We start from the raw sequence: 27116 nt of genomic DNA, 5'->3' as shown, positions 1-27116 counted from the left end.
ACAAAATAAGAAAAACTTACAAATTACATAGTACCTAGGTAATCTCCCATCACCACCCCCTGACGCCAACAAGCCAAGCCAACTCCCATACCAACCTAGTATCTATGTAGCCAAGTAGGTAACCTAGAAGAAGCTCTCATGTCTCACGAGCCTAGGGAAGACGAGCGTCGCACCCGCCGCATGCTTCAGATACTCTGCGAGCAAGGGATTCAGGCCCTGCTGCGCGGCCCTAGCAATCCACTCCTCCATCTCTACCACCTCAACAGCAGACCCGATCTCCCGCTCCAGCACGCCCTTCATGTCCTCGAGCGCGACGACCTGCTCGCCGGACTCGTACAGGTACTTGACGTGCCCGGGCCACGAGTAGTCCTCGTACACCTCGTCGGCGATCTGCATGGCCGCCTTCTCGACGGAGATAAAGTCGAGCCAGCCGCTCCACGCGCCCGTGTCGGGGACCGCCGCGATCTTGCGCGAGAACTGCAGTAGGTTCGCCATGAGGTCGTTGGCGGGCGCCTGCGGGCCTGTGATGGAGGACGGGCGGTGGATCCAGATGGGCAGCTCGCATTGGTCGTTGACCTTCTCGAGGTAGCGCTCCGACGCCCACTTCGTCGCTAGGTACCCGTCGGTTCCGGCGGGAGGCGAGAAGCCGCCGACGGACCGCTGCTCCCAGCTGTCTTCGCCGGTCAGGTTTGCGACGGCGGCGGTGGAGATGTAGTGGAACGATAGCTGGTGGGGTAGACTGAGGCGGACGAGCTCCTTGGTGGCCTCGACGTTGACGGGCTTGAGGCTGTGGTAGGACTTGACGAAGGATACGTCTGTGCCGTTGTGGATGATGGCGTGGGCTTCGGCAAATACACCGGCGAGTTCCTCCTCGGGTAGGCCGAATCCTGGTAGCGCTAGATCGCCGCGGTGGACAACGACCTTGGGAGAATCGAATAGTGGAATATCATGCCGAACAGCAAGACAGTGGATCTTGTTGACAATGCCATCGTTCAAGAGGCGCGTAAGCATCGCTTGGCCGAGGAAGCCAGTTGCGCCGGTGAGTATGATGACTTCTGGGTTGGTGAAGAACTCCTTGTGTACTGGGATGTTTAGCAAACTTGGGGAGACGACGGTCTCGTCTTCCCAATTAATGTCAAGAGTACCGACCGGTTCTACTTGCGCTGATTCAACACCGCTATTATTGGAAAGACTATCGATCAGAGCAGCCATACCCCCCAGGGTGCTGGCATCGAAGAGCTGGAAGAGCGAGACGGACACGTCAAAGGCATCTTGTATGTTTGCTCGCAGGCTAATGAGCAGCATGGAACTACCACCTACGTGGAAGAAATCGGATGCGGCGCTGATTTGGTGTTGGGACAGGATCTCCTTGGATAGAACGTTCTCCCATATTTGCTTAAGACGCGACTCAGTGTCGCTCAGATGCCCATCGCCTGAATGCTGAAGCTCCAGTGCATTAGATTCACCGGTCTGGGGGAGTGGAATAGACTTGAGAGCAGATCGGTCGATCTTGCCGGACACGTTAGTGGGCATCTTTTCCAAGAGCACCAGGGCAGCCGGCCGCATGTATTGCGGCAGTGGAAGTTGGTGGATGATTTGGTCAAGCTGCTCCTTGCTGGAAGTTTGAACAGCGGTGGAAAAGGCGACCAAGTACTCATCTGATGCCGTCTCGGACTGGCGAACACAGACGGCACAGTCGACGATGCTTCCCTTGGCGGCTTGGATTATGGCAGACTCAACCTCCTGTAGATCGATCCGAAGCCCCCTGAGCTTAACCTGCGTATCATCCGTTACGCGTCCTTCAAGCAATAGGCGCCCATTGGCCTTGCTGATACGTCCGAAGTCACCTGTCCTATGTAGCTGTGTCCAGCCTTGCTTATGGAATTCGGGCGAGGCGAAGCTATCATGTGCAAAACCGCGAGTGTTCAGCTCAGTGTGCAGGTAGCCGGCGACAACGCCAGCTCCTCCGATAAGTACCTCACCTGGCATGCCGGCGGGAACGGCCTTCATGCTACCATCTACAATGTAAGTGGAGTAGTTGGGCAGCACTTCCAGTCCCGTGTCCGAGCTAGTCTCTTCTGCTTGGTAGTCGACCTTCCTGCTATGACAGCAGAACGTAATCTCGGTCGGACCATAGCAGTCCAGTAGGACTAATTCCGGCTTGTTGACTTTCTGGAACGCAACCTTCAGACTGTCCCTGACTGGCTCACCGCCGCTTTGGACAGTTGTCCAGCTTGACTTGCGTAGGTCTTCGATGTCGCCGTAGCGGATCCAGTTGATGAGCTCCGAAGGCGTCGCTGTCGTATTAGTGATAGCGTCATTTGCAATGATCGAAGAGATGGCCGCGGGGTCTAGTCGGAGATCTTTCGGTACAACCCGGAGTGTCCCGCCAGTTGAAAGCGCTAAGAATATTTGGCAAAGTGACATGTCGAAACTGTATGAGCTCTGCTGTAGGGTAACACTTCGGCCTTCACTGTAGCCCAGCTTCTCTGACATGATTTCGATGTTGTTTCGGAAGGACGCGTGCTTCATTATGATCCCTTTCGGGACCCCTGTAGAACCACTGGTGTACATGAGCGCGGCGACTGAATCCCGCTTAGCTGCGTTGGCAAAGGTGCCAGCGGCGGTGGTGGAAACATTGTCAATGTTGAGAACCCTGCTACCAGATAGCAGGGGGGAGAAATGAGTCTTTGCATCCGCCTCCGTGGAGTCATCCACTAGCAGCAAGTCTGGCTTGCTATCCTGGAGGATAGCGGACAGTCGGGAAGTCCCAGAAACAGAGTCGAGTGGCACATATACTGCGTCGTGGCGTAGAATGGCTAGGAGGGAGCAGATCCAGTCTGCGCCAGGGTCAAGGTAGACACCGACCCGGCTTCCACGTTTCATACCCTGCATCGAAGCGGCAATAGAATTTACTCTTCTCGCCAGTTGAGAGTAGGTTAGAGAGCTTCCGGAGCCGTCTACAACAGCTTGGCTGCCGCCGTACCGCTCGACCATCTCATCAATACGATGAACCAAGGTCTCTCGCCACACGTGCGTGTGTGAGGGTCCTGTTAAAAATACATGTTAGTGGCTTGAAAACGAAGTAATAATCGCTCTTAGGTAACCTACCTCGTCCAATCCTCAGCGCTTCTTTCACCCCTTCTGGGTCGTAGAGTGACGGTGTAGTCAATCGTAGAGCCTGGTTTCGAGAAAACGTGACCAGCAGGCGTTGGTACATGTCTCTCAACATGTCCAAATCCTCTTGCTCGAAGAGTGCCGACTGGCCGGCCATGATAACGCGGCACTCCCCTCCAGGGTTCTCGATGATATCCAGGCTGAGGTCGTACGCGGCATTTCCTTGCTCAAACGATGTCACCTCGCTGCTGCAGTCGCAGAAGTTTCTCCTCTCCGTTGTGCCCGGTCGGTAGTTGACGAAGACCTGGAATAGGGGGCTGTGCGTAGTTGCGCGCGGGAGGCCTAGCTCGTTCACGATGACATCGAACGGGACTTTGGAGTGGGCGAACGCGGCCATGGCCTTGCTGCGCACGCGCTTCAGAGTGCTGGCAAAAGTCTCGTTGGGCTGGGACTTGATAAGGAGGGGTAGGAGGTTCAAGTACATGCCGACACTCTGCATCATCGCTGCATCTTGCCGGTTGGCAGAGGCGATGCCGATGCAGATATCCTCTACATCCACCAGTCGGGACAGTAGGGTGTAGAAGACAGTGAGGTGGAACTGTAATGGCGTGACCCTTGATCCCTCACATGCGGACTGGATGCGAGTGAGTACCTCCTGATCGAGGCGGAATTCCGAAAAGTGGCTCGAATACGCTGTGAGCGCAGTGCGTGACCGGGTCTTAGCTAGGGGCAGGAGTGGGAGGATAGATGGCGGGCCAGCGGCAAACTCGTTCCTCCAGAATGCTATTTCATCTCGCCACTTTCCGGACTTGAATTCCCGGTGCTGCTGCTCGGAGAAAGTTGGATACTGGAGAATACTGCTAGCGCTCGGGAGTCTCTTCGAGTCATACGCCATTTGTAGCTCGCGAAGCACTACTTCCAAGCTAATGCCATCCATGTTGATGTGATGGTATCCGATAATGAGACAGAATGACTTGGACGATTTCCTGAGAAGAATGATTCTCATATTCTCACCCTCTGCCAACTTATATCTGTGCTGTTGTAGCTCGCGATAGACCTTCTCTGCCTCAGCATCGCTAGCGATATCATGTCTTTCCAAGGCTAAAGTCGAGTCAACGAGGACTTCTTGCATGGGCTGACCGGCTTCATCACCAGCGACGAATCGAGTTCGCAGTGCCTCGTGCCGTTGGCCAATAAGCTTCACGGCTCTCTCAAACCGATGGACGTCTAGAGAGCCGTCGAGGTCAATGGTCAAGGTGATGTTGAGCGCCGAAGCAGGATCCTTCAGGTACATCTCCAAGAACCAGATTCGCGACTGGCTAAATCCGATGGGGATTTTCTTGCTAACAGCCACATCGCTATTCACCGTGTCCAGAGACCACACCGAGCCATGGGATTGGGCCCCATACGCGTCGATCTCCGATCCTGTACTCGAAGAGGGGACGGACTTTTGAGTGAAGCTCGTATCGAGACTGGAAGCACTGACTTTAATCCCGTCGTCACTAGACAGTGACTTATTATCTGAGTCGCTAGCGGGTGTTCTGGGTTCATCAGGAAGTCCCTTCCATTGCACCGAGGGAGGTGTGACGGCTCCAGCCTTTTTGGTTACGGCTTCTACTTTCTTGGCGGGAGATTCTACCTTCGTGGCAATATGTCTGCTGGGGCTAGGCTTTTCGCCGGGTGCAGGTTTCTTTGCCGGGGTCTTTTCGACTATCTTCTCCTTGGGCTTATCCGCCGGCTTTTCCTTGGCTGGTGTGCTAACAGCCTGTGGCTTCAGCTTCCTCGCTGCGCTCTTGTCGTTGGGGTCCAGCTTCGGTGTCAACTCCTTAGGTAACAACTGTTGCGCAGTCTCGAGAATGTCACCTACCGTTGCCCCGCCCAGAATCTTGAGGACGGGGATCTCGAGCTGAAGCTCTTTGATGAACCATGACCTGATATCGACAGCGAAGAGGGAGTCGATACCGAGAGTGTCTGCTGTTTGATCTATTACAGCCTGGTTTTCTTCGAGTTGCAAACTCGACCGTAGTTTGGCAGCGAAGGCATCTTCAATGTACATTAGTAGCCATATATGGATGAATAAATTGACAGAAGGGTTATTCTTACCGTGAATTATCTCGTATACTTCAGCCGGGTTAATTGCTTCCAGGAGCTGTGTCTTAACCGGGACGCCTCGGCCCTTCGCGCTCTGGCTACCTAGTTCGCTCTCGCGGCTTTCCTTGATGCAGTGCTGGAACATCGGATTACTATACCATGTGATTGTCTTCTTGAAATCATCGCTGTCGTCTATCGTCATCATACCGGTGGAAAGCTCCGGAGAGCCGCCGCTTTCAGGTCGGCCGGCAAAGACTGCCTCGGCAAAGAGCTGTCGGAAGTCCTGTTCGGAGAGCCACATGTTTCCGACCTTTCGCAAGAACTCTTGCTGCGCTAGAGTCAACTCTCTGGTCACATAGCCGTTGCCAAAGATGGCGCCGATATGCACGACAGATGCATTGAGGCCTCTACGCCTGCGTTGAGTGGCTAGACCCGACATGAACATGTTAGCAGCGGCGTAGGCCGACTGGCCTGGATTTCCAGTCACGCAAGCCATAGATGAAAAGAATACGAAGAACTCGAGAGGTATATTATGGAATATCTCTTCGAGATAAGTACTTCCATTTACCTTGGGCTGCGTGACTTTGTTGATGCGTTCCAAATCAAGCTCGGAGAAGGCCGTGTCGTGCAAGACCATGGCTCCTTGGGCAACTCCAGCGATAGGAGGCATCTCCTGGCAGATTCGGCAATAGACGGACCGGACAGACTCTCGATCGCAGATGTTGCTAGAATAACGAGGTTAGCAATGAGCGTGGGATCAGGCTTAACAGTTCGTACTTGGCTATAACTTCAACCTTCACCCCTAAACCTTTCATCTTGTCCATCCACCGTTTATCAACCTTGGGGTTTCGGCTGGTGATAACGATATACCGGGCACCCTGCTTAACCATCCATTCGCAGAGAGAAAGGCCTAGGCCGCCGGAAAGACCGACAAGCCAATATGTCTTGTCGTTACTGAACTTGACCTTGGAGTTTATAGGCTCGACTTGAACAGGAACTGTGCTAGGCTCGCGTGGCCAAGAGACCACGCAAGCAACGTTGCCAATGTTCTTGGTAGTCAAATCCTGTAGGGTAACAAGTTCCAAGTCCTGGCGCGCTTGGCTAGAATCGTGTGCTTGCTGCGCTGCCAATAGAGAGTATTTGACATCGACGAGGATGGACCTGATTTCCTGTTCTGAAAGACCCAATGCAATATGTGCCATGGGTGATGCGAGCAGGGTACCGAGTTTCACCTGAGTAATCTCTGCAGGCAGGCATTCCAGGAGGCCTGCGGAGAGGGACTTCTCCGCACCGAAATCTAGAATCAACACGGCGGATGGAGGAGTGTTTCCGATCTTTAAAGTAACCCAGTTCTGTATCTCCGTTCTTGTAGCCTTGTGATGAATGTAGTCCCATTCCGTGCCAGGCTCGGCCGCGAGATGAAGGACTCTTGCTCCTTTGTCTGTAGTAATGCGCTCCACTGCGTTGCCAAGTATGCTAGTCGGATACAATGCAATGACAACTGTACCTGCCGAGACGTCTCGAAGGGAAGCACGGGCAAGAAGCTCAGTGTAGAACAGCTGAAGATAATCTGTGGATATCTGCGAAGGGAGGATGAAAGCCTGCGGAACTCTGACGATTGAGGCTTGCTTCGGCGAGAGCGCCAGCACGGTCTGTGCAGTGTCTCGCCTTATTCCTAGTACCGGGAATAAGAAGGTGCCTCTCAACACCTCCACTGCCCGACTGACAGAATACAAGACATCTATATCTACACCTTCCTTTAGTTTAGACATCGCCTTGCTCTCTACTAAGCGCCATGATCCGTCATGCGTCTTGGGCGAGACAAGCTCAACGGGGGTTTCCCGGAAGGCGATCTGCTTGGTGATATCGCGACGACCCGAGTTGTACCGATCATTTTGACTCTTATTCAACTTGAACCGAGGAATAAAAAACCTACCTTCTTTATCGAGGTACATCTCGGGTTCGACGGAGTTCAGCAATGGTGTATTTTCCGTGCCATCATTCTCCCAGCTTTCTGCCATGTGAAAGCGTAACAGGGACTCGGCAATAGCGGTAGGATCAGGAGGTGCATTAGTGTCGAGGTCCAGAAATTGTAAACGCAGATGCAACATCTCTAGTACAATAGTCCTGCCGAATCCGATAACCATCCTGGAGAATGGGTCTCCATCGCGAACACCCCGAGTAATCCAGAGAACGCTGCTGGATTGCTTGAAAACTGTTTGGAATCCGCTCAGCTTTTCTGCGTCCATGGACTTGAAGACCGGCTCCTCTATATCGCTAAGACAGAGTACGGCGCCTCCGACAGGAAGATCGTCGGGCCTTAGGTGGTTCAGAGACTCAATAAAGTTGATGCTGCCACAGAACGTGCCTAGAATTTGATCGACATCTTTGGCCAGTGCCCCTCCGCCGATTATTGTCAACTGTGGAACTACGGGTGTATTAGTTTCTCGCTGCTGTAAAGGCTGCTTCAGGAGCTCAACCCGTTCATCTACTGCCTGAGACACGATGACGGAGAGAGGAACTGGTAATTTATCATCATGCGGCATTGCCGAGTCAATCCCCGAGAAGCCGGTCTGCTTCAGGTATGTCGACCACTCCTCAATGCCAATGCAAGGGGACAGGGCTCGCCCATCGTCATAGCCGAGCCACCAACCTTGGAGACCACCAAAGAGCAGACCAAATCTCATCTGATCATTCTCCGTGATCTCGAGAAGCAGCAGGTAGCCACCGGGCTTGAGGAGGCGGCGGACATTACGAAGAGTCTGTCCCAAGTCGCGCGTAGCGTGGAGGACCAAGGACGCGATGATGACATCGTAGGAGCCCTCCGTGAACCCCTGATCTTCGATATCCTTCTCGATGTCAAGCACCTTGAAGTTCATCTTCGAACTGTGCGCTGCGAACACGGACTTTGCCTTCTCGAAAAAGCCGCCAGAGATGTCGGTGAATGTGTAAGTGGAGAACATATCGCCAAGTGCTCCAAGGAACGATTTGGTGGCACCGCCCGTACCAGCACCAATCTCGAGGACGTGCATGTGAGGGTACCTGTGCCCGATTTGGCTGGCTAAAGAGGCCAGGTATGTAGTGTAGCGAGGCATGCCATGTGCGACGACATAGAAGTCGTTGAGCATGTTGTCCTGGAGCATAGGCTCCAGCATGGTAATCTCCCCACGGACGACGGCGGCTATGTTTTCACCCACAGCGCGCATGAGCTTCAGGTCAATGTTATCAGGGTATCGCTCAAAGATATCGAGTATAATATCCTTGGTATCACGCTGCCACTCTTGCTTAGCGAAGCGATTCTCCCCGCGCTTCACTCTAGAGAGAACATGATCCACATAAGCAAAAAGGCGACCAAAGTGCCATTCAAGGTTGGTACGCTGACTGCGCGGAATCGCCTCATCCAATGTTCGCAGGTAGAAGTAAGCGGTCCGCTCAAGAGAAAATAGCAGGTCCGCATTGAGCTCCTGAACATCGACTTTGCCGACGATTTCCTTGGAGTCGGGTCGATCGATGTCCCATACCAGTTCGGTGAAAATGTTGAGATCGTTCGCCTCGGTCGGATTGAAGAGAGGCTGCGTCTGGAGTCCCTCAAGTTGGATTGCCTTATAAGCGAAGCCCTCAGGCGAATAAATGCTCACGTCCCCTGATAGGCCGGTTGAAGTGTCTACCGATGCTGCTGAGTCAAATAGAACCTTTGTCTCCTTACCGGCAAAGGTTCGACAGTGCGCTGGGTTGATGATGAGTCGGCGGATACCGGTGGGAAGATATATGGAGCGCATCATGGTGTCACCCGGGTAGCAGTAAGCCAGCATAATGGACTGGATGCCCGCATCTAACGTTCCCGGGTGAACGAGGAGAGGATTTCGCCAAAGTTCGCTGCGTTCCGGATTTTGGATGTGCCCCGTAGCCTTGCCCAATTTGCGCTTCAGGTCTGAGAGCGCTCGGAAAGGGCCAGTATATCCAAGTCCAAGCTGGTCGAGAACATTGTAAAAGCGATCCTCCTCGACATCTAGCATGGAATATTCGTCATTCTCTTGAGACTTGGGTGGGAGAAGATCCGGGCTACTGTCGCCATACGTGACTCGGACATCACAGTTGGCGTGGGTTGTCATGTCCAGAACCTCATTATTCGATGATGAATATAATGCGAACTTCGCTGATACTATGCTGCTGCCTTTTTCTTCGAGTTCCTTGATACTGTCTAATACGACCAAAGTCTCGATACCAGAGTCATCATCGTTAAAGGCAATAGCCTGACCTACCACGAAATTCTGGAGCTCGATGGATTGGACATTAGCATCCCTGCGAATGTTCATAGAGGCTTCCACACAGGCGGAAACGTATCCCGCGCAAGGGAAAACGGTCTGTCGCTGAACCTGGTGGCCGTCTAGCCAAGCAAGCTCGTTACGCTTGAGGACATTGCGCCAACGAAGTTGATCAGGAGCACCGTCAAGAATCTGACGCCCAAGGATCTCGTTGGGAGGGTCCTTGTTAGTTTTGAATGCACGGGAGAGGCGCGACTCGTGCCAGAACTTTCTGTTGTGATCCCAGGGGTAAGTCGGGAGACCCTTTAAGGGAATATTCCTTGGTTCTCCCTGTTCGTCATTCATAAAGCGACCGTAGGCAGTGAAGTCTACAGCCCCTGGCCCCCAGGTACGCCATATATACCCAAGACCTTGTGAGAATGACTCTATATCGTCCTTGCCACGTGATAGCACGCCTGTGTATGGGATGGACTGTCCGCCAAGGCATTCATTGATCGTCTGTAGCGCTGGCCCCTTAAGCGCTGGATGCGGCCCAACTTCAATGGCCAGGTCGTAGACCTCTCCGTCTTGATCTTCGCCAAGAAGCATTTGTAACGCCTCGGTAAACATGACTGGCATGGTTAGATTGCTGGCCCAATACTCGCCCTCAAGACTGTCTGTTGCAGCAATATCCGTGATATCACGAGTGAAAACGCTAGATATCCATCGGCAATTTCTAGCAGCTGTCTGAGGTAGCTGTCGTATGCCGCAATGCTGCAAAGACGCTACGTAGGCCCTCGAACAGGCCGTCATATGATGTGAGTGATAGGCTCGGTCTACCTTGAGGTGCCGAGTGAACTTCTTCTCCTCGTCTAGTACTGTCTTGATTTCGTCAATCGCATCAGCATCGCCAGACAACGTCACACTGGCTGGAGAATTACTCGCCGCGACGCATACGCGGCCCTCAAACGCTGGAAGGTCACACAGCTCTTTGGCGTCTTCATATGAAGTTCCAACAGCAAGCATAGCTCCTTTCTGAGTGATGGCCTTCATGTGGAGACCGCGATAATATGCTATGCGGATGGCATCCTCAGCGGAAATATAGCCGGCCACATACGCAGCGCCAATCTCACCAGATGAGTGCCCTACTACTCCCGAGAACTCGATGCCAGCCGCTCTCAGCATGTCGACGAGCATGACCTGCACAGCTGTGCAGACAGGCTGAGATATGGAAGCTATGCCTACCGATGACGAGTCGGCACTGGCGAGGAGTTGCTCCCGTAGCGACCATGTCGGCCGATCCCGAATGGGGAGTGACTGGAGACTCTTGTCCAGACGGGCAAGGATTTTGCCTGCTGCAGGTGATTTCTCGATCAACTCAGCTCCCATCCGTGGCCACTGAGCCCCCTGACCGGTAAAGATGCCGAGAATACGAGGTTTCGAGCCTCTTGTCTTGGCTGATGAGGACTCATTCGTGAATTCGACGCAATCCTCGAGCTTTTGAATAAGGTCCTCCACATTACTAGTAGCCGGTACAACTGCCCGCCAAGGTAACGTAGACCGGCGATTGCTAAGTGTCCAGGATAAATCTTCGAGCCTGACAGTCGCGCTTCCGGAAAGATATTCTCGGTACTTCTCCAGCTCAGCCGAAAGCGTACTTTCGGAGGCTGACGAGAAAATGAACGGCGTAAAACATGTTTCAGTCCTCTTAAATGGCTGATGCTGGGATCTCAGGCTGGGCTCGTAGCTTTCGAGAATGGCATGGCAGTTGGCGCCTCCGAAGCCAAAGCTATTCACGCTCGCTCTTCGTACGCCGCCCTCTGCAACCTTGGGCCATTGCTGTGCCGCGGATAGAATTTGCACATTTCCGTAAAAAGGCTCGATTTTAGGATTCAGCTTGTTTAGTAACATGTTTGGAGGGACGACACCCGCTTGGAGTGCCAATGATGCCTTTATTACGGCCGCCAGACCTGCTGTCCCTTCTGTGTGGCCGATAACAGTCTTGATAGATCCGACGAACAAGGTATCGTCAGAATTTTTGGGTTTAAAATGGGATTCCGGGCCGAAAAAGGCGTCGGTGATGGCCTTCGCTTCCACAGGATCACCAGCAGGGGTACCTTTTGAGATCAGCTAATACGTTCTGCGGCTCTAGAGGGAACGTTGAATTGCATTACCTGTGCCATGTGCCTCAAAGAACTGAGGACGATCGGCGCGTTTGCTGACGTCCAACCCAGCCTTGGCATATGTTGCGCGGATTAACGCCGCTTGGGCGGAAGAACTTGGCATAGTGATACCAGGAGTTCTGCCGTCTTGGTTCAGACCAGTCTCGCGAACAACACACTCGATGTGATCGCCGTCTGCGATAGCCTGGCTAAGCTTCTTGAGAACGATGGCTGCAACGCCTTCACCTCGAGCATAGCCGTCCGCATCGGCATCCCACATACGACTTCGGCCTGTAGGCGAAAGCATCTGTAGTTTGCTCTCGGCGATGTATTGCTCCGGGCCCAAGATCAGGTTGGATCCGGCTACCTATAAATACAGTTAGTAACATTGGCGCCAAATCTATCTTAAGAGAATGCCGCAGCGGATTCTCCTAAAAATAGTCACTTACAACTGCAACGGATGACTCTCCTCCACGGAGAGTCTGCACGGCCTGGTGCATTGCCTAAAATTCAAATGCGATTAGAGCCATATACATATAACTGTAGAACACGCCTAGCAGTTCCCAAGTCGTGAGACAAGATAGACAACTGATTAGTATACTCACTGCCGATGTGTTAGCCTCAAACTTCCCAGAAACAAAGAATTTGGGGGTTCGATATAAGGTGTTTTCATACGTACCGATAAGAGATGAAGAACAAGCTGTATCAATGGTCATGGACGGGCCATGCCAGTCAAAGAAGTAAGACAGCCTATTGCTAAGGATACTCCTTGCTGTTCCCGTAGCAAAATATGTCGGGAAAGTCTCGGTGTCGCGTCCAATCATATCAGTAAAATCGGCACTCATGACACCTACGTAGACTGCCGTGTCAGAGCCTTGCAGCTCTTTCACTGAGAGGCCGGCGGATTCAAGACTTTCGTATACTGTTTCGAGAAGCAACCGCTGCTGCGGGTCAACAGAGTGGGCTTCAACAGAGTTAATGCCAAAGAACTGTGCGTCAAAGTTGCGCAGGTCCTCTTCCAGGAGATAGGAATGCCGCACATTGGCCGTGCCATGATGGAAGTTCTGAGGATGGTAGAAAGCTTCTGTACTGAATCGGTTATCTGGAATCACTTTAAGCAGGTCCTTAGGCTTCCGCAAGAGATCCCATAGCTTAGATGGGTTATTGCACTGGCCAGGGAATCTACACCCCGTGCCAATGATGGCGATGGGATCATGAGGCGACGACATGGTGAGTATAGGTAGGTAGGTAGGTATGGTATTAGGTACAGAAAGGGGGTATCTCAGAAATATAAAATGTGGTCCAGTAAAGAAGCAGCAACACTGGGGAATTACGATGTCGTTTCAATCGTTCAAATGTTTCTATACTCGGGTCAACTACTTAAAAGGCATCGAATCAGAGTACCTGGCGCGATAAATTAACCTAGGCGAACGTAATACACGACTCAGCCCGAGATATGCGATCGCCCACACCATGCATCTCAGGTGCGCTAGGGAATCCAACCCAAAATCCTTACACATCCCAGGCGCCCATCTCCGAGCTCTAGGTAAGGATATTGGATAATCATCGCAATCGGCTGTGGTGGAGCCATTGTCTAGACTGGTTGCTGTCTTATTCATTTTCGATCGGAGACCCGTCCGGAGACCATTTCAGACGTACTCCGAAACTGTGGCGAGCAACCGTCCGCAGTCATTTGCCAAGGGTGGGAGTCAATAGGTTCTCGGGGTGAGATCTGGACAGGGCTGACAAAGCTGTGCAGTACGCCGATGGTACGCCACGGTACCACATATGTCCCCATTCTCATGCCAGATTTAGCTTCACTTCGGCCGAAACTAGGCTCTGAGAACAATCAATGAAATTCAACGATCGCGATTCCGATAAATGTTATGGCAATATCTTGGGTACCTAGGTATGTATGTAGGTAGGTATGCTGATAATTGCGATGATGAGAAAGAAAGGGGAATTGGCAAACGCTATGCCAAGCCGCTATACCAGATTTAGCCTAGCTTTGGAAGTCACTTAACTGCCACATTTCTCACAACTCCACCAGACTCTGCCACATTATATCATTGATGATTTTCACTTGAAGAACCTACCTCTTAAGCGTACTTTGAGTGACTCAGGATAGCCAATTGGCATGGCTATTAGATAGTAGTACTCGACCTCTATATGAGTAGGGATAAGATAATATATCTTCCAAGGCACATGTCTATATATGTTCGCAACAGCTAACCTAGGTGAGGAAAAGGGGTATCACGTGACCTATTATCATGTCGTAAGTACCTACTCGATAGGTAAACTTCAATGTTCGGGTACTGTTGCAGTTCTACTGCAACCAAGTAGAAGAGGAAAGGAAGAAAGCTTGCTTGATTCCTAACTACAGTGGCGGAGTGCCAATATGGTCATATGGGCCATATGGCTCTAGTGGAGCCTATGGTGCCTGAGGCACCTGCAACAGGTACTCACCGATTCATCAACGTTTAAGCCACCTTCTCAGTACTGGGCACTCTGGGAAACATCAGGCAGCCTTGGGAAGACTTGACACAATTGGATTGGCCTAGTACTGATTCTCATTCGAGGAGATTACTCCTTTAGAAGCTGAATAGGGGGTAATATAAGTGTTTAAGAGACATGATTTTGGACTACCTATCTTCAAGTCCGCTTCAACAATATCTAGGCTTCTAGGCGTAAGATGGCCAGGCTACACCTAAATTGTAAACTAACTGGGCATAAAACTAGCCCAGCTGGAATATACCTAAGTATCTAGTAACAGCCAGAAGAGCTTCAGAGACATCAGCGGGTGTTAGGTCAACCTACCTAGTACTAGGTACCTATGAATGGAGCTGGAATTTATATTAAATAACAACCAGTGGTAAACTAAGAAATGTTTAATCGTGAATACCAGACATTGTTCCCAGCCAACCACAGCCCATATGCGAGTAAAAAAGGTTATAAAACAAAAGTGACAGGTGTTATTAGATACTTCTTGGGTTCTCTTAGCCTGGACCAATCCCATACCTTCACTTAAAACTACCTAATGATTGTACAATTCCTCACCCCTAGATAAATACACATGTAATAGCCCATCATGATCACCACCCGCAACTGAACCCAGCTACCTACTTCTTTTACTGTAGCTGTTTTCCCCCATAAGTCTAGGTAGGTACCCAGTCTCTAATACCTCGCCCTCACCCTCGCAACCGCCTTATCATCGGGCGACCAGAAACCACTCGCCATGGGCACATTCCTCAACGGCAAGCACTCCTGCTTGATCTCGACATCATAATTCCTCAAGAAGTGCGCGAGCGCGATCTTCAGCGTATTCGTCGCGAAGAACCGCCCCGGACACGCCTGGGTGCCGTCGCCCCAGCCGGGGGAGTCCGCGCCGGTGGTGAGGAAGTGGAAGCGGTTCTCGTTGCCGGGCTTGCGCCGCAGCTCGTAGAAGCGGTACATGTCGAAGGTGTCCGGGTTCGGCCACAGCTCGGGGGACCGGTCGATCGCTTGTCCGTCGACGGCGATGAGGGTCCCGGGGGGCAGGGTGGGCCCGAGGGAGAGCTGCACGGGTTGCATGATGCGGCGTTGGAGGGTGACTATTTTTGGGCAGAAGTTAGAGACGAAGTGAAAGGGGTTTGGTGCTCATGGGTTGACGGTTATCGCAACTAGGTGGACATATAGAAAGGAAGAGGGGGGAAGAGAGACGTACAGATGCCGAAAGGGTGCAGCCGGAAGGTCTCACGCAAGAAACTGTCCATTTTCCTCAGCTCTTGGAGATGAGTTCCAGGGAGTTTCCCGTCAACGGAGACCTCATCGAGTTCCTGGCGCAGAACCTCGACAGCTTCCGGATGGGCGGCCAACTCGCAGAGAACATGGAACAGCACCGCTGCCGTGTTGGGGGTCGAGTCGAAGCTGAGGTGGATATAGTCCGAGACCAGTTGCTTCAGGGATGCTTCGGCAGACTTGTAGTGGGAAAGGAGAAACCCAGTGAAAGGAACCTTTCCCTCTGGGCGTGGTCGCAAGACCTCCTTCTTGTCTTTTGCTTCTTGGTATTCTTTGACGTCCTCTTTCAGGACGGGAGTAAGCATGCGCGTTAGGTCCCATCGGTTCTTGATACTGGGTAAAAAGTAAATTGGGGCGATGAATGGCCGGAGCACAAGGGGGCAGGCGTCTAACAGCATGACCCCGACGTGAATGAAGATGGGCAACATCATCACTGACTTGACCCAGCTTTTGTTAGTGCCCAGTTTCCGTCCGACGAAAGAGCAAGCGTTTATCTGGGTGATGATTTCGAACGCAGTCAACAACAGAGGGAACTCCTTCCAGTCTCGTCGGCGCCCAAGCACCTCGTCAAACACATCCCGGCACTCATCTTGACGAGTGATAATTCGTGCCGGCAGCGAACGGGTTAGGTCCGCAATAACTGATTTGACGAGTTCTGGCGATTCCTCGCCGACGTGACTCCAGTGGCCATAGTTGGTAGTGTTGAAGAATGCCTTTGCAGACGCGGTGTTTTCCGGGAGACGCTTGATCTCGTTAAAGCATGAAGGCGGGAACACGACAAGACTATGCCGCTTGTTGACGGCCATGAAGGGTTGACCTGGGTACTATGATTTCTGTTAGATACTACTACAAGCCAACGATGTCTTCTCGGTAAGGCAGAAGGGCACTGATGCTAGATTGCACGTACCAGCTCCCGGCCCTCCCTGATTATGTCGAGGAAATGTGCATGGTTTCTCTTAACTACGGCAAGCCCAGGAATTGCCTTTACACGTGTGTTCTTTTTGGATTTTCGATAGACTACAGTCAAGAAAATTACCAGCGCTGTCAGGAGAAAGAAGCTGATGGGCGGAAGTCCATCAAGCGCAGTGCGGACCATGATCTTCGTGAGCTGCCATCTAGTCAGCTTCAGAGGCGCCAAGCTCTGCCGCATGACCAGGTAAGGCTCGATAATATTCGTCTGGATGCTCGAAAACATCCTGTCGTAGATAGCTTTGAATGTGGTGGTAACAAAAGGTCTATTCGCGGAAAGATCCCCTGCGGATAGATAGCTACAGCTTTAGCCCAGATTTCGTACATCCCCAACACTCGTACTGAAAATTGAATGTAATATACGTCTACTAGAAACTCTCTACTGGCAAATTCATTGGACATTCTAACCGCAAAACGCAGATTTTTGCCTAATACAGATGGTGGATCGATGACCTGGCGCCGAATCCGAAGGCTTACAAAGGTGCCTTGAGCGACGACGTCAAGGGGTCGATGCATGGGATAGAGTCAGCGATCGATGATCTGCGTGCCGTAACTCTCCCCGGGCCTGACTATATCCTGATCTGATATCCTTCAAGCATAGATGCAACCACAAAGATGATCATCACAGGCTATCCTTGGGCGTATGTAAGCCCCACGTCCGGAGGTAGGAGCTTATACATAAACCCCATACGAAGCACTGCCGAACGAGACAAAACAGTGGAGTTCGTATTACAGGTAGATAAGCCGCTGACATGCATTATGAAACTACAGTCTTTGTGCATTAATATCGTATGAGTTAGATGGACAGTAGGTAAGGTAGAATATAGTTGCTTGTAATGAAGTGTGAAGGGCGTTGAAATCGGGGACCCCTGAACGACCGATTCGGTGTCATTCGGAGTCGGCGTGGTTCGGATTCGGCGACCAGGGGTATGGGCCTCAGCTACGATGCATCAGCAATATCCATTAAAAGTGGCATCACAGCGACTTTCGCGGCCGTTAGCCCTTTTCTTAAATCCATAAAGATCCACGTAGAAAATTCCCGAGGGAAGTCAAGAACAGACTTTACTACCGAGGTATTCACCGATCTTCACCAATCCAAGATAGGCGCACATGGCAGAAAATGCTCATTGAGTCACTCATTTAGGACAAGAATAGAACATGAACATTGCGACCTTATGAACGTTATGCATTGATGCATGGCAATAGGGATAAAGCGTATAATGACCTCAATGATGCCACCAATTCCGCTACCTGCATATCCCGTACTAGATGAATATACTCCAGCGCCAAATTCTTTTCGCTGTTTTCAATAACTCCCAAAGAGAGCGATTGGCTTAACCTAGTTTAGTCTACATAGTTGCTCCTGAATAGGGGTGAATTCTTAGGGAACGTCAGCGCCTCAGTGAGCGCGACCCCATCGTACTGGTCGAGCCCAACATGACCACCCCTTGACTGGGCAGAAAAGCCGCTACCACCAACACCCTCGCCGAGGATGTATTCGAAGCCGACGTTGAGGTGCTCGGCGAAGAAGGTGTAGTGGCGCATCTTGCTTGGCGACACGAGCTCCAGCTGGAAGCCGGTAACCTTGTCTTTCAGGGTACCCGTGACAGCGCCGCCGTACGTTTTAGTGACGAGGGCATAGTCTTCCGTGTCGGAGGCCGTTCCGAGCCTGCTTTGGAATATGGGGATCCCGTCCTGGAAAAGGACGACGGATTGGTGTGTGAGATCCGGGACGAGATTGGAGGTAAAGGAGAAATAGCTAAGCACATAAGGACCTAGCATGGCGCGTACGGCTTGGAGAGTTCTCAATGTGGTAAACCAGCTATGATTTGAAGAATTATATTAGTGAGCTGAGCTGACACGCGGGATAAAAATATCGTATGGAACTGACCTGAACGCGGACCAGAACCGCTCGTGTCCCCCCATGCCTTTCCATTGAACGGGCTTGCCCTTCACTTCTACGTTGGTGTCCACCGTTCCAGCTGGGATGGGCTGCGACCAGTGATAATATGGGATTGTCACCGTAGAATCGTTCTCGTTCGGCCAAACGCTCCCTTGTGCGGTAAGGGGCTGCGAGCGAGAGTTGATAGTAGCCTTGCCTTTGACAGTGTCCGAGTCCAGAGTTACAATGGCTTCCGACATAGCGGCGTTGACCAGGAACGAGAACTGCCAGCCGTTCTTCTTGTCTATCCACAGGCCACGAGTTCCTATCGAGCACGTCTCGACCACAGACCGCTCCGCGTAATACACCTCGGAGAAACGCGTACGATCTGCAAACCCAAACTCGATGGATAGACGAAGATTTCCAGTTCCCAAGATGGCGTAGTTAGGATCTCGGTAGAAGCCGAAGATGAAAGACTGCATGCCATCCTCGGATATTCCATCAAACTCCCACTGCTCCCCACCGGAAGAATTGAGTGGCTTTATTTTTGGCTCTTCAAGGCTACCCATGGCATTGGTGGTGAAGTCGACAATTTTCCTACCTTTCACCATCTCGTTTGCGGTGATGTTACTGATCCGGCAGCCTCCATCGGGGTCAGTGTTCTCGGCTGTTAAGGGGACCTGTTGACCAGGAAAGAGTTCGCTACTCGGCTCCCGCCAGTGAGATGGCCAAGGTTCCGGCCAGCCATCGCCGGCGGCCAGTGCGGTAGCCAGTAGACCAGAAAGAGATATGGCACGAATCAACATTGTAGCGGATATAAAAAAAGACTATGCGGAGTCGAGGACGAGGTCAGAGCCAGAGAAGGATAGGAATGGATGACTATGCTAGCTGGCGTAAGAATAGAGGTAAGAGATTTATGCCTGTTGTTTCGGCTCTATAAAGCAATAACTGAAACGGGGCTCGGAAACGATCGGAGTTGGAAGATCAAATGGGGCAGTGTCGTATAGCTATATAAAATGGTCGTGAAGAAGTGAGGAAGGAGAAATGAGAATAGAGAACTTTTACTACCAAGAAACGTGATTATCACACGATCCGAATACTTGACAGTATGCCAACATCAAATTATGTTTCATTGCCGACATCTCGCACCGCCGTCGTAACGGGCGATGATCACCGCCTCCGTATCGAGCGCAATGCACCAATCCCTTCACTCCGATCCAACGAGGTTTTAGTCCAGGTGAAGGCCGTGGCCATTAATCCATGCGATTTCAAGATGCACACGCGTTTTCCTTGTCCTGGGGCGGTGGACGGTTGCGACTTTGCCGGAGTGATTGTCGCGGTGGGTTCGGAGGTGGCTGATTTCGAGATCGGAGACAGAGTCTGCGGCGCAGTTCACGGCTCGAATCCGCTTCGGCCCGAATCGGGCTCCTTCACCGAGTACATGCCGTCCGAGTCCGAGTTCACACTAAAAATCCCAGCCGACTTGTCGTTCGAACAGGCTGTGGGGTTGGGAGTGACTGGTGTGGGGACATTGGGCATGGCGCTGTTCAAGGTACTGGCTTTGCCCGGAAGCGTGGACGAACCGGCGGCGAAGCCACGGACAGTGCTTGTGCACGGTGGTAGTTCATCGGTGGGAACCATGGCAATTCAGTTGCTGCGACTGTGAGTAATTCCTACAGCTCTATCATAGCGCGACATCTTCTGGCTAATACCCTGGGTGGAAGCATCGGACATGTACCCATAGCTACTTGCTCTCCCCGAAACTTTGCATTGGCCAAAAAGTTTGGTGCCGAGGAGGTCTTTGACTACAATTCTCCAGACTGCGCTAAAGATATCAAGGCCTATACCAAAAACACTCTTGCCTACATACTTGATCCCTTTACTGATGTGAAGAGCGTCGACCTCTGCTACAAAGCCATGGGTCGTGCTGGAGGCCGTTATTGCTGCTTGGAGATGTATCCAGAGTACATTCTCGAGCGCAAATCTATCAAGGTCGGCTTTGTAATGGGACCACTTTTGTTGGGCCACCGGCTTGCGCTAAGCCAAGGTTACGAGCGAGACGAGGATCCCGAGATGCGTGCGTTCGGCATCCAATGGTATAAGGATGTGCAAAAGATTCTAGACCAGGGTTTATTAAAACGACACCCAATGAGAGTTTTGGGCAACAGCTTTGAAGCAATGATAGAAGGGGTTGATATGTTGCAGCGGAAAGAGATTTCCGGGGAGAAACTAGTCGTCGCCGTTGATCACAAGTAAGCACCGATCGCACGATTCGGCTTTCGGGGAGACTAAGGTGAGGGCGGATTAAGCTTGGTCATCGGCGGGGATCAGGTGTTTGCTCTTAGGTGAGGATTATGTTTGCTCAGGCTGAGATCGTGTTGGGATTGGGCGGGGTGTCGTAATACAGAGCTTTTAAATAGCCCAATAACGCTTCGATAGTTGAGTCAATTTGGATGTATAGTTAGATTCCAAATTAAATGTATGTCAATATGCTGAATTCGTCCGCCATTGCTATTGCCATTACGGCGGTCTTGTGCCGTGTCTTCTATACTATATTCTATTCCAACAGCTTAGCTGCGAAGAAGCGGGCTCTAGCGCACATTCCAGAGGTCCGTTTCGATACGGACGATAGGCCTGAGCGATACAGAACAGAGACTCGCTCACTAATTCAGAAGGGATACGAAAAGTACCTCCAGCATGGCGTCGCGTTCCAGATGCATAACCCAGTCGAAGAGTTAGGTAATCAAGTGGTTCTTCCGACTAAGTATTTGGAAGAAGTCAAGCGCGCTCCTAGGTCGACGTATAGTTTTGAATCTTTCTCAGAGAAACTGTTTCTCCTGAGCTACATCGATGCCCCTCGTCAGACTGATGCTCTTCTTTACGCGGCCAAATTGGACATCAACAAGAACCTAGGTGAGATTTATTGCAGTCTGTTGTAGCCGGCCAACCGGCTAATATTCGATATTCCAGATCATGTCATAAACGGGCTGTGGAACGAGGCCGAGGTAATACTCAAGGAGACAATTCCTGGGACTGGTTGGAAGACCATTCCGGGGGGCGAACTTACCTGTACCATTATTTCGCGCACGATGTCGTATGTCCTCGTTGGTCCCACGCTGTGTCGAAACCCCAAATGGCAGCAGATCGCGATAGATGCCACGTTTGCCATCGTCGAAGGCACCATGAATCTTCGAGCTAAATACTCGCCAAACTGGAGATGGTTATCCCGATGGCAGGACCACTCAGCAGAAAGGCTTGGGGTGATTCGAAAACAAGCCATGGAGTTAATTAAGCCATTATACGACGAAAGACTGCGTGCTATCAATCAGAACAGCAGCCACGACGAGAACGGGTTCGAAAAGTTCCACGATACCATTTTTTGGGTCATGAATAAAAGAAAAGTGGATAGATCGCTGAAAGCAGTCGTTAACCAGCAACTATTTTTAACCTTGGCATCTATTCATACTACAGCGGGGACATTGCAATCCATCTTGTGTGACTGGCTCGCCCACCCTGAGTATCATACCGATATTTTGGCGGAGATAAACGAAGCTATAGTTGAAATGAAGTCTTCCGGTGGCAAATGGACTCAACAGCGAGTCGCCAAGATGAAAAAGCTAGATAGTTTCATGAAGGAGAGCACACGGGTAAACCCGGTCGGATGCAGTAAGTAATATTTGTATTCTTGTTAATTCCAGCACATCTCGACATCATGCACCGAAGAGATCAAACTGACCCTAAGCCCCATCATCAGTGACAGTTCAGCGCTACGCGCAGAAGTCCCATACCTTTAAGGACGGATTCTTCTTACCGGCTGGTACTATCTTCCAGTTTCCCGCTGACGCCGTTCATCACGACCCGAACCTTTTCCCCGAACCAGAAAAGTTCGACGGGTATCGATTCCTCCGCCTTCGCGAAAAGGACCCGAACCAATTCCACTACGGGTACGTCTCAGACACGACTCTGAACTGGGGGGCTGGTACGCATGCCTGCCCAGGACGATTTCTGGCGACTTTGGTTCTCAAATTTGCATTCATCTTATTAATCACCCAGTACGACGTTAAATTTCCAGACGGCACGGGGCAACCGGGATACGTGTATTTCGACAATTCAGTGCGGGTGGATCCAACGGCAAGACTAGATCTAAAGGCTCGTGCCTAGTATGTATGTACTAGACCCTAGTATGTACGGCCTTGTCACCGTCTTTGCAGAAGGAAGAAATCCGCAGTAGCTTATATCACTCTTCTTATGGGAGCAGCCTGACTGCCTATTTAGCATTCAGTTAATAAGCACGTAGTGGTACGTTGCAATAACACAGCAGACAAAGGAATTGCCAGATTTGCTATCCTTTCGGTATGACTTGACATCTACCCAGACCCCTTGACTGCTGACCCTAGAAGTTAGTTTAGATTCAGTGACCTAGAGACCTAGAGACCTGCAGCCTGCAGCCGGTAGGGCAACCAGGACTAGCTAGGGGTTAAAGCTACTAGGTAGTGTTCATACGAGCTAACGTAGCTGTTGGTTAAGCTAAGTAACCCTGCGGCTACATACACCTAGGTTAGGTTAATCAATAGGTTCTTAACGTGAATGGTTATGTCGCTTTCATTGACAGCCATAAATAAGGGGTTAGCCAGAACGGCTTGGTGGTGATAAAGTATAACAATATATTTCGTCAACGACGAAGCGAGTAGTTCCGTTGGACGCTAATCCGTCACCACTACTAGAGTCTGATATTGAAGCCTTTCAAATATCTGAAATAAATCCGAAAGAGTTGGTATCGTGTCGTTGGCGGATGTTGTGATACATGCCTAGGATTCCTTACATACATAGTATGTACATATGAAGATGAGAGAGACTGGATAAACGAGGAATTATAATTGGAAAAAAGGATTAAAAAAGTGAACCTAACATGTAACTAGCGGCGATCGGCTTTGCCCGAGATTTTAATGCCTTCATCCACTATTATCGATAGAGGCGTGTTTGCCTTCGTCGTCTATTGTCGGCTTGTAGCGGGGTGTTTCTTTGCTCATGCCGAAGTCTCATGGTGAGATGCTCTTCCAATTTTCATCCGACCCAAACTCTAAATAACTACCTGGGTACCTTCTCCTTTTTTCTATTTTGTTTCCTTTCCTAACCGACTAATTTAGAAGAAAGGGAAAATTAATTTCTCTCTTTACATTGCCAAATATTGTTGTAATTATTCTCATTATCTTGAAATAACACTTATCTGAACCAAATCTGTGCATATACCTTCTACCGCCATGGCTACCAGTATCCCCCATAGACCGCCTCACCCGGCGACGGTCTTATCGGCGACCGAATTAATTGGCAACACGCCTCTAGTACGTCTGAATAAAATCCCACAGTCTCTCGGTATCGAATGCGAAATATACGCCAAAACCGAGCTCTTCAATGCCGGCGGTTCAGTCAAGGACCGCATTGCGTTGCGAATGATCGAGGAAGCCGAGCGTAGCGGACGCATCAAGCCGGGCGATACGTTGATCGAACCAACCAGTGGCAACACAGGTATAGGTCTTGCCTTGGTCGGAGCTATTAAAGGGTACAAGACTATCATCACACTACCCGAGAAGATGTCTGCCGAGAAGGTCTCAGTTCTGAAGGCTCTGGGCGCCACCATCATCCGCACACCGACTCAGGCAGCATGGGATAGTCCCGAAAGCCACATCGGTGTAGCCAGGAGATTAGTCAAGGAAATCCCCAACGCGCACATCCTGGATCAATATTCAAACGAGAACAACCCGCTAGCTCATGAATTTGGCACGGCCGAGGAGATATGGGAGCAAACTGGCGGCAAGATCACCTGCATCGTAGCAGGCGCTGGCACCGGCGGTACCATCACAGGCTTAGCAAAGGGATTGAAGAAGCACAACAAAGACATCAAGGTTGTGGCTGCAGACCCAGAGGGAAGTATCCTGGCTTTACCTGAGGCACTCAACGACGCGCATCGTGATGAACCGTACAAGGTCGAGGGAATTGGATACGACTTCATACCAGAAGTTCTCGATCGCGAAAAGGTCGATAAATGGTATAAGACGGACGATACAGAATCCTTCAAGCTCGCACGTCGACTCATCGCCGAGGAGGGCCTGCTTGTCGGCGGGAGTTCGGGGAGTGCGTTAAGCGCTGCCCTTAAAGCGGTGAAGGATCTACAACTAGGCAAGAACGACATCGTGGTCGTTATTCTCCCCGACAGCATCAGAAGCTATCTGACCAAGTTTGCGGACGACGACTGGCTAGCAGCAAATGACCTACTACCACCTGCAGATGTAGCAGCAAAGGAAGCAGCCGCAAGCGGCAAATCCACGCAGAAGCCAGAAGACCCGTACGCCGGAGCTACAGTTCGCTCGCTCAGGCTGAAGCCTGTCATTTCCATAACCGCCAACAGCCCGTGCTCCGAAGCCATCGAGACAATGCGCGACAAGGGCTTCGACCAGCTGCCCGTCCTCGCCGGTGCCGGCGGCCGCCTCGTCGGTCTCGTGACGCTCGGGAACCTGCTCAGCTACTTGTCGCGCGGGCGCGCCACGGGGCAAAGCCCAGTCAAGGACGTGATGTTCGACTTCAGCAAGCTCGACGAAGTGGTCACGGACCTGCGCGACGGAAAAGAGCACGAGAACAAGTTCGTCGAGATCACGCTCGACACGCCGATCGCCCAGCTGAGCAAGTTCTTCGAGTGGAACAGCGCGGCCATCGTGACGGAGCCGAGCCAGCAAGGAAAGGCGAAGGCGCTTAGCAAGCCCGTTGCCGTCGTCACTAAGGTCGACTTGTTGACGTGGATGGTGAAGCAGGTCAAGACTTGATTACCTACCTAGGTACGTTTTACGGCAAGCTTATGTTGTTACGAGCGAAGACACAATAATTTTCATGGACATACATAGACATGGCGCTACGGTGAGAATAGGCTGTATCGGTGCTAGACATTTCACGAAGCGAAGTTATCGGTATCAAATATTTCGTGAAGCGAGGTAATCATGTTGGCGGATAGATTGGCCTAGAATAGGGTTATGCATCATGTGGTAGACTCAAGACTCAACGTCTTCGATAGGGTTTCTTTTTCTCTTATTGCTAGACACTGTACCGTAGACACTGTACCTACCATAGTAGGGTACCTAGCTAGGTATTGTACACTGGAGGACATTGCAAGCCCTCTACACCACATGCATAGCCGCCTGGGAAATCTTGATAATCGCCGCGATCTAAATGGCCTTTGGCGTCTATATATCAACTTTTCACATGCTACATGGGCTACCATGAGATGTCTGCTTCGAGACATTCAACGATGGCTTATGGTGGGGTATGGGGCATGTTAAATATTCGGATCTTTGTGTCTTGGCGATCCCCCGCTGTCGCACATTAACAAACATTGTAGTCGCTCGTCAGCATCAGTGCCACTAGTATCCGCAAATAAAGCAAGCCCAGTGTGCTAGATAGTAGTGAATGACCTCAAAAAACTCTCATACTGATTTATGTCGAATCTCTCCAATGCAAAACATGCGCCCGTGAGGGTATGGTGGTTTAGATACTAATCCAAAACAGAAGGGCTGTCGTTGTTTCATTAATTATATAAGTAGTTCGGAGGCATTGTTATAACGCATAAATATCATGTCTGTCCACATGCAGGTGGGTTAAATTCGTTCGGATATCCATTCCCACCACTTGTCCACCTTGCCCTCGAGGACACTGCCACCAATGACATCGACGTCAAAATCAAACTCCTTCATCTGACTGAACGAGAACTTCTCTGAGCCGTACTGTCCTAGCCAATCATCCTGCTCCTCAGACCCGATGTCGTCGGCGCCAACGCCCGAGTCTAGCAAGCCCTTGCTGCGGGACTGCCGTATCCGGCCGAGCTCCGCTTCGAGGTGGTTCTTAACGAGCGAGGCAGGCAACGCGGTGAATAGATCCAACTTGTTTGCGGCAATCAGAACATTGATAGCGGTAGGTGCCTTAGCGGATTTCCCAGCGCCCGTGCGCTTCTGTAGTGTGAGCAGGATATCGTAAAGATAGGCAGCGGCATCAGCCAGACAGTCGTCGAGAGTCGCAGCGTCAATGACGTAAACGATACCACGCAGGGTGTTGGATGCGATCTGCGTCATGGCATGTTGGTTCCGCAGCTTGCCATGACCCGGGGTGTCGACGAGTAGAAACTTGCGATGGGAGCCGGGGGCGTCGATGCGCGCGGCCTCGCGGAAGGTGGCGGCGCCATGGTCGTCGGATACAGTCAGCTCGATGGACTGCGGGACCTGCGAGGTGTGGGTAGCAGCGGCGTTATCGCCAGTCTCGAGGAGGGTGACGAGAGATGTCTTTCCACCACCGGGGGGGCCTGCTAGCAAAATGGAAGGGAGTGACGTGTAGGGCGTGGTCTGAACAATGTAGAAGTGGACGAGAGTCGGTAGGACGAGAACGATGATGGCACCGATGATGAAAATCTCAGTCGAGGGCGTGAGGATGTACTCGAGGAGCTGTTTGAGGAGCTCCATCTTTCCCAAGGCAGCTTTGTCGCTGTGGACAAATGTTTTGTTTAGCAACCTTTGAGAAGGACAAGTTGACAGGGGGGGCAAAACAAAAAGATAAATAGTATGAATAGTTTTAGAAGTAAATAAATACCAAGGTAGATAAATAAAAGAAGAGGCTGCGATGGTTAAGATGCGAGTTGACAAGTCATGTCATGTCGTGCGTTGCAACTGCCCAGACTTTTGTGAAGTGCAGATAAAATTCCCTTGGGTTACAGTGTCATCATTCGATGCCAAGTCTTAAAATCGAATTTAGCTTTGGGTGCCGTAGTACCGGGTGAGTTACAACTTGTAGGTACCTATCCTGATTTCTGACAGCCCTGATTCCGGGGAATATCTAGCC

The 27116-nt window shown here is 51.2% G+C and overlaps 7 protein-coding genes across 7 annotated transcripts; 3 read left to right on the top strand and 4 right to left on the bottom strand.

Annotated features, from left to right (window-relative positions):
- Positions 1–123: 123 nt before the first annotated feature.
- GGS25DRAFT_529097 (PKS-NRPS hybrid) lies at positions 124–13540 on the bottom strand (the record flags this gene model as incomplete). The annotated part of the gene is made up of 8 exons (XM_049265250.1): positions 12294–13540; positions 12166–12167; positions 12064–12117; positions 11627–11981; positions 5986–11569; positions 5221–5933; positions 3112–5160; positions 124–3050 (listed from the first exon to the last, which is right to left on the bottom strand). The coding sequence occupies exons 1-8, from the start codon at positions 12841–12843 to the stop codon at positions 124–126; spliced, it is 12234 nt and encodes a 4077-aa protein (XP_049119939.1). The 5' UTR covers positions 12844–13540.
- A 1248-nt stretch (positions 13541–14788) lies between these two features.
- Positions 14789–16914, bottom strand: GGS25DRAFT_529095 (cytochrome P450 oxidoreductase GliF; the record flags this gene model as incomplete). Its single annotated transcript, XM_049265249.1, has 3 exons — positions 16299–16914; positions 15318–16215; positions 14789–15204 (listed from the first exon to the last, which is right to left on the bottom strand). The coding sequence occupies exons 1-3, from the start codon at positions 16584–16586 to the stop codon at positions 14789–14791; spliced, it is 1602 nt and encodes a 533-aa protein (XP_049119938.1). The 5' UTR covers positions 16587–16914.
- Positions 16915–17704: 790 nt separating this feature from the next.
- On the bottom strand, positions 17705–19048 carry GGS25DRAFT_518067 (uncharacterized protein; the record flags this gene model as incomplete). Its single annotated transcript, XM_049263479.1, has 2 exons — positions 17705–18182; positions 18252–19048. The coding sequence occupies 2 exons, from the start codon at positions 19046–19048 to the stop codon at positions 17705–17707; spliced, it is 1275 nt and encodes a 424-aa protein (XP_049119937.1).
- Positions 19049–19199: 151 nt separating this feature from the next.
- GGS25DRAFT_116853 (putative zinc-binding dehydrogenase family oxidoreductase) lies at positions 19200–20609 on the top strand. Its single transcript, XM_049256082.1, has 2 exons — positions 19200–19904; positions 19967–20609. Exons 1-2 carry the CDS (start codon positions 19351–19353, stop codon positions 20496–20498), a joined length of 1086 nt encoding a protein of 361 aa, XP_049119936.1. The 5' UTR covers positions 19200–19350; the 3' UTR covers positions 20499–20609.
- A 122-nt stretch (positions 20610–20731) lies between these two features.
- Positions 20732–22403, top strand: GGS25DRAFT_518065 (cytochrome P450; the record flags this gene model as incomplete). The annotated part of the gene is made up of 3 exons (XM_049263478.1): positions 20732–21155; positions 21213–21908; positions 21997–22403. 3 exons carry the CDS (start codon positions 20732–20734, stop codon positions 22401–22403), a joined length of 1527 nt encoding a protein of 508 aa, XP_049119935.1.
- Positions 22404–23289: 886 nt separating this feature from the next.
- GGS25DRAFT_116840 (cystathionine beta-synthase) lies at positions 23290–25162 on the top strand. The gene has a single exon (XM_049256080.1). It carries the CDS (start codon positions 23504–23506, stop codon positions 25058–25060), a length of 1557 nt encoding a protein of 518 aa, XP_049119934.1. The 5' UTR covers positions 23290–23503; the 3' UTR covers positions 25061–25162.
- Positions 25163–25709: 547 nt separating this feature from the next.
- GGS25DRAFT_116844 (P-loop containing nucleoside triphosphate hydrolase protein) lies at positions 25710–26995 on the bottom strand. Its single transcript, XM_049256081.1, has one exon. It carries the CDS (start codon positions 26738–26740, stop codon positions 25886–25888), a length of 855 nt encoding a protein of 284 aa, XP_049119933.1. The 5' UTR covers positions 26741–26995; the 3' UTR covers positions 25710–25885.
- Between the last annotated feature and the right edge of the window lie 121 nt (positions 26996–27116).

This window comes from Hypoxylon fragiforme (assembly GCF_022984875.1).
Source record: "Hypoxylon fragiforme strain CBS 206.31 chromosome Unknown GGS25scaffold_2, whole genome shotgun sequence".
Lineage (NCBI taxonomy): Eukaryota > Fungi > Ascomycota > Sordariomycetes > Xylariales > Hypoxylaceae > Hypoxylon > Hypoxylon fragiforme.
This window is presented reverse-complemented; position numbering and strand designations above follow the sequence as displayed.

Bases quoted from the DNA above. Each gene is read 5' to 3' on its own strand.
- GGS25DRAFT_116853 (XM_049256082.1), top strand. From the start codon at position 19,351: ATGCCAACATCAAATTATGTTTCATTGCCGACATCTCGCACCGCCGTC. The intron at 19,905-19,966 runs GTGAGTAATTCC...CCTGGGTGGAAG, and splicing joins GCAATTCAGTTGCTGCGACT to CATCGGACATGTACCCATAG.
- GGS25DRAFT_116840 (XM_049256080.1), top strand. From the start codon at position 23,504: ATGGCTACCAGTATCCCCCATAGACCGCCTCACCCGGCGACGGTCTTA.
- GGS25DRAFT_116844 (XM_049256081.1), bottom strand. From the start codon at position 26,740: ATGGAGCTCCTCAAACAGCTCCTCGAGTACATCCTCACGCCCTCGACT.